The 6,760-nt window shown below is 37.7% G+C and overlaps 1 protein-coding gene across 1 annotated transcript in view; it reads right to left on the bottom strand.

Annotated features, from left to right (window-relative positions):
• Positions 1-892: 892 nt before the first annotated feature.
• The window catches only part of LOC109920383 (potassium voltage-gated channel subfamily H member 5), a 278,422-nt gene continuing 272,554 nt past the window's right edge, over positions 893-6,760 (bottom strand). Inside the window, exons 8-9 of the mRNA XM_048600070.1 lie at positions 1,055-1,251; positions 893-922 (exon numbers count right to left, since the gene is read on the bottom strand). Coding sequence (XP_048456027.1) covers positions 893-922; positions 1,055-1,251 — 227 coding nt within the window. The remainder of the gene's footprint in view (positions 923-1,054; positions 1,252-6,760) is intronic.

Here is a 6,760-nt window from a genome sequence, read left to right as displayed (position 1 = left end):
GTCACCCTGTTATAGGAAGGATATTATTAAACTGGAGGGTTCAGAAGAGATTTATCAGGATGTTGCCAGGACTGGAGGGTATGAGTTACAAGGAGAGGCTGGATATGCTGGGGCCTTTTTCCCTGGAGTGTAGGAGATTGAGGGGTGACCTTATAAAGGTTTATAAAATCATGAGGGGCATAGATAAGGTGAATAACAAAGGTCTTTCCCCTAGGGTAGGGGAGTTCAAAACTAGAAGGCATATTTTTAACGTAAGAGGAGAAAGATTTAAAAGGGACCTGAGGGGAATCTTTTCACACAGAGGGTGGTTTGTATGTGGAATAAATTGTCAGAAGGAGTGATAGGTGCAGGCTCAGTTACGACATTTGAAAGACATTTGGATAGGCAGACGAATATGGGCCAAATGCAGGAAAATGGGACTAGTTTAATTTGAGGAAACTTGTTTGGATAGACTGTAGGGTCTGTTTCCATGCTGTATGACTCTATGACCAGGTAAGGATGGCAGATTTCTTCCCTAAAGGACATTAGCGAACCAGGTGGGTTTTTTGACAATAAACAGCTGTTTCATGGTCATCATTAGACTGTTAATCCAGAGATTTTTAACTGAATCCAAATTCTACCATCTGCCATAGCGGGAATTCAAACCCAGGTCGTCAGATCATTACTGGGATCTCTGGATGGATAGTCTTGTGATAATATCACTCAGCCATTATGGTAGAATAGAAGCTGGAGGGCATCAGTGGAAAATCCTGCACTGCCAACTTGGGCAATTTCTCCTCAGTTTGTGAGGACATTGACGCTAGAGAGTGAACAGCTGATCTTCCAACAATTTCTCTGCAGTCTGAGATATCCTTTCACCAATAAGCAACATTCAATATCTAACACACAAATATTAACCATCGTCTGAACTTTGAGCATTACCCTACAGTGAAGCAATAAGTAGTAAAAGTTATTTTCAAGACGGAATTTTGTCAATAAACAAACGATGAACATATTGGAAGCTCAAAATTTAAATGTGAACCATGGAACATGAAATGGAAAGAAGATAACTTACCCTCTTCCTCAGATTGCAAGTCAATATGAGGTTTCGTGAAAAAGAATTTGCAAATGGCGTATAGAATTCTAGAACCTTCAGCAAGGCTTCACGATGGATTATATGCAAGTCACAATAAGTCAACGCCCTCACATTGGCACATGCATGGGCAAGCGTGGTTTCCTTCCAGAATATATCCCCAAACACGTCCCCTTTCCCTGAAAAATATATGCAAAGTTAAAATAAATTAGAGAAAAATAATCATAATTTAATTATTTTTAAAACCTGAGATTCACTGTGACAAGTTAAATTGTGATTGTGAATTCATACGATGAATTGCTTATTTTTGATGAAGAGTGGCAGGGAAATATGAAGCTGAGGCACGTGAGCCTACATGGGAAATAAGCAAAGACATCACTGCAAGTTCCCTGATCAGAAATGCCACTGGCCTGGGGGTGTAGATTAGTTTCCTACTTGGAGCTGGGAAATGGTGCATAACGGAATCAAATACAAGGGGAAGGAAATTAAAGCTATAAAAAAGGTATTCCCCACCTTCCCAGGTATTATATTGACTGAATGGTGTCAACTATCATCTATCAATTTGAAGGGCTTTGGATATATTTCTGAATCCTAGAAAATCTGCTATAACATTCCCCAAGGTGACTTGGACGCTTCTCTGTTTTATCATAATATGGATGTTCACAACTTGTGGTAGATAAAATTAGAGCTTTTGACATACAGTGCTTGAGTAAATTAATTTTTAGTTTGGTTTCCTGAACTTATTTTATAGATGTTGCGAGAACCAATCTGTGCCACTGTTTATCATTTCAGTTATGGCCTTTGTTTTATATAAATTCCTTCACCATTTTTCAAAATGAAAAAATGCAGCAAGATATATACAAGCCTTCCTACCTTTTCTGTTCTCTGTAACGTTTAATATAATTGACAACAATACAACTAGATCCTGTCATCTCTATTGCACACCTGCCCTCAACCCCTTCACAATTCAACACCACCTCACCCCTGACATGTAATTTTAACTCAGGAATTTTATACTGACTGTCACTTTATATTCCTACTTCTCTGTCAGTCTTATCACTTTAACTGTTGTTAATAATTAGAACATCAATGCTACCTGTCACAAATATCCACTTTCAAAATATTTTTAGGAATATATTTCAAATTAAGAAGAGGAAGGATTCTCTCCCGTTACTACACGCATTGTGAAGTTTATAAAATACAAACAAAAACTATGACAATTGTGTAATGTTATGTTCTCTGTTGTGTTCTCTCACACATGCACTATCTTTACCTCTGTTTGAAAAGTCACACTAAAAACAAGTGACCTGAATATAGATTTTAAACATTTTCTTCAAGTAATTTTGAAACATAAACATACAGAATTGCCTGGAAGTTGAACAAAAGCAATCAGCAATCAAGCTGGACTAATGTGGGCAGAGCAATGCTCATGCTAAGATGACAAGACCTATACTTACCCAACACACTCACATCCCTAGACAAAAATATTGAGGCTAGACTTTATTGCTTTTCAGCAATTCAAATGAACCAGATGGGCAGAGGTAGCAGAAGGTATCAAGACGAAAATCCACCCACCGCTATAGGATATCTTGAGAGGTGAGAATGGCAGCTATTTAGCTGCCTGTTGAAGAGAGGTGTGTGACTAATTAATTATTCATTGGCCTATTAATGGCCACTTTGTCCTTCAAGGAAGGCTCGCACCTCAATGGACCCCAGTAGCATTCACTGCCCTGTATTTTGCACATTTTTAAAAAAAAATTGGAAATATAAGCCCCAGAAAATGGAAGTTTGAATTCTTAGCTTTTTTGTTTCAACAACTCAAAGAAAAAAATATGGAACTGTTTGGTGTTATTTTGTTGGAACTGGGTTAGATACTTATGTTCTGGCAGCAGGTGACTTTGGAAAAAAGATGTTACTGCTCAACAACAGGGATTGGATTGGTTGTAAGTGGGAACTTGTCACAGCACTGAAAGGAGAAAAAGCAGTTAGGACTCTGACCTTCAAGCCTGCCAGAAAGTGAAATCTCTCTCCCTCTCTCTATGAATAAAAACAGTAACACTCAAAGACATTTGCAGAAGGAAGAAAACTTCTAACTCAAGCCAAGAGTTAGGTCCAACTGACTGGCTACCAAATTGCAGATCACCATAATTAACAACAACATGACATCATCGCCAAAACCTTTAAAAAAGAACTGTGAGAAAGTTACCTCGTTCCACTCCTTTTGGATTAGACTCTGATTCAGACATTGTACCCATATTTTCCAGCAATAATATTCCTGGCAAGATTGTTTGTCTCATCTGTCTTATCTCTCCTATGAGGGAATGAATACTTTTGTGTTTGGATGTAAAGGGGGTATCATTTAAGTTTCCATATTGGTAATTCTATGTTGCCACATGTTAGTGAATAGATTTGCTATAATTAATGATACTTTTATTTTCTTGTGTATTGATGAAACCTGGTGTGAATTTATTTTATGTTAGACTGTAATCAAAGTCAAGCATCAATCATCCTAATAACTACTTTTTTGTTTGTGATGACTGCTGAAATCATGGAGCTTGTTATCTTTGAATTACTCTATATGTGCGTTTTTTGAAAGGTGCATAAAGCATGTACCGGCTATTAAATCAATAGACAAGATGTTAGTGAAGCACATCAGAATTAGTTTGAGATTCCGAACTGTCATTAAATGTTCAATTATTATAGTAGTTGTGCAAAGGAAAACTGTTCAAAATGTTCAAAAATCTGATTTAATCGCAGGACAGTTATACAACTAGTATACTTCACTATTGAATATGCCTTTCTTTGCACCTGAATTTGAGTTGTAATTAAATTTCTCATTGTCATTGATTGATTGGATTTTCCACGCCTACACCAATGCATTTGAAGGCATGAGCTCATGCTCTCTGAAAGCCAACACATTATTTACTCTTGTATCATTTAATTACTTTGAATCTGGTAACTGTTCTTATCTTTCCTTCATATTAACAAATGTAAATTATCTGTGGAATAGCTCTGTATACTGAGATTGTCTAATGGTGATGGAATGGAACGCCAAAGGAGAAATTAGTATCCTGACTGAAGACCTGCATTGTGGATTTCTGAACAGGAAGGCAGAATGGGAAACCAGGTCAAGACACAGGGTTGATAAAGTCTGCCAATTGATCTGTTTTGACACTATGCTAAAGACATGAAAAAAAAATGGCCTCACTGTTTGTGTGGCAGTGAGTGTTAGAGATAACGGCACAGATGACAGCCTCTGTTGATTCAAGCATGGCCTTGAAATTGGGCCCCAGAAAGTACAGGAATGGGCAATAAATGCTGGCCAGCCAGTGACACCAATGTCCCACAAATGGATAAAAAAGAAGCCTTCAGACAGCACAGTGATGCAATGAAAAACCAATTGAGAGCCAAAATGAGGCATAAGCTGATATGATACATTGTCAAATCAAGGAAAAGGTATAAAGAAAGCCTTTGAAAAGGACTTGCTTCTGAAGTGGATAGTCCAGTTGTGGAATCACTCTGAAGAAGCACTGGGAGATATGTTAGATTGACCATCTGAGACATACTGTAGCTTGTGGAACTTCTCCATAACTAGTGTCACATTGTATGAACTATTGATTTGCAGTTTAATAAAGGTTTACCACATTTAGTGGAACAGTATCTAAGTTACTGTATCCCGAATGATATCTGGATCAGAACTTTAGGACCAAAGAAAGTGGTTCTACAACTGTTAACAAAGGTGCTTCTAAAATGTAGCATCGGAACTGCCTGTAGTTCTGGCAGTGGCCACTGCTCTTGCCTAGTTCTGCGAGAGTCGCTGACCATCAGATGGGCTGGAAAATCTGTAAGGCAAGATGAATCATAGAATCCCTACAGTGTGGAAGCAGGCCATTCAACCCATCGAGTCCACACTGACCGTCCAAACAGTATCTCACCCAGATCCACGTCCCCTACCTTATCCCTGTAACCCTGCATTTCCCATGGCTTATCCATCTAGCCTGCACAGTCCTAGACACTATGGGCAATTTAGCATGACCAATCCACTTAACCTGCACAGAGTCATAGAGTCATACAGCATTGAAACATGCCCTCCAGTCTGAACATAATTCCTGACTAAACTAGTCCCACCTGTCTGCTCCTGGCCCATATCCCTCTAAACCTTTCCTACACATGCACTTATCTAAGTGTCTTTTAAACGTTGTAACTGTGCCTGTATCTACCGCTTCCTCAGGAATTTCATTCCAACATGATCAACCCTCTGTGTAAAAAATTTGCCCTTCATGCCTTTTTTAAACCTCTTCTTGTACCTTAAAAATATGCCCCCTATCTCTTTGGGCTGTGGGAGAAAACCAGAGCATTCATAGGAAACCCATACAGACACGGGGAGAATGTACAAACTCCACACAAGTCACCCAAGGGTGGAATCGAACCCAGGTGCCTGGCACTGTGAGGCAGCAGGGCTAACCACTGAGCCACCATGCCACCCATGGCATAAGAGATCAAAGCTTCACAATAAAACTACTCTCAGCATTAAGTAGCAGAGAGGCAGCCATCACTAAATCTAACTTTTTTAGCAGGGTGCTTGTCAACCATGCCTTCCGGTTTGATACGGCTGATTTTGACTAAAATACTCAACTCAAAAGATATTTTCTAATATGTAAGTACTTACGACTATTATATTGATTGGCTTAAATATGAATAGGATAGTACTGCATGTTTAAACCATGCAAAATAAATGACTTTTCCTGAAAATGTATAATTAATATTTTCTCATTCCCATGTATTTGAACTTGTCTGAAGCTGTTCTTCAATCTATGCATAAACATTGGTGAATGCTGGTCGTCTAATCATTGTGCTTTGTGTAACTTCTGGCTCTACACAGTCCACACTTCACTATAGTTTGAGTCTAAAAGCTCAAAAGCAGCAGCAATGGTATTTCTGATGTATTTCAAGTATTATCATAACTGAAGTAACCCCCATACAACATCTAATTCTTTCAAATCCTTTTAAATATAATTAACAATCTCATATATTTGACAAATTCCACACTGATTAATTTTGACATGGTTTACATTATTTATGAAGAAATTTATAAATAAAGAAATCTTTACCCTACATGCCAAATAAAAAACAATATATATATTATCTATGTATAGTATACACATACACAGCATATTGTGGAACTAATTACACTCAAAAAGCTTTTCTATACAATAAATCTGTATAGTCCATTTGACTTGATATCAATTCCATATTACCTTTTTCTTTACTTTGAGTATGTATCTACATTGTTTTCATTTTATCGTGCAGAATTTTTCAAATTGTAATGGAAATTCTTCATACGCCTGGATGGACATAGAATCATTACTTGACCATAACTACTGAAGGAATATTTTAACTTAAATTTATAAAACAATTGCACGGTTGTTTCACTAAGGTGATATAGCTCAACCACCATTAAATACTGGTTGGATTTAACTGTGCTCCAAACAAGCTTGAAAAAAAATTCAAATGTAGGCACAGGAGGTTGAGGAAGGAATTTTTCTACATCTGCCTGGGAATGAAATCTGAAAATCATCCATAAGCCACAGGCATCAATAAGTTGCTTTTTCATAATTGTTAAGTACTCCAATAATTAGATCTTTGGTTTGCTAACGTAGCTTGGACAGAGATGATGGTTTCTCACAC

Source organism: Rhincodon typus, chromosome 8 (assembly GCF_021869965.1).
Source record: "Rhincodon typus isolate 14 chromosome 8, sRhiTyp1.1, whole genome shotgun sequence".
Classification (NCBI taxonomy): Eukaryota; Metazoa; Chordata; class Chondrichthyes; order Orectolobiformes; family Rhincodontidae; genus Rhincodon; species Rhincodon typus.
Note: the sequence above shows the minus strand (reverse complement) of the source record. Positions and strands in the feature narration are given on the sequence as shown.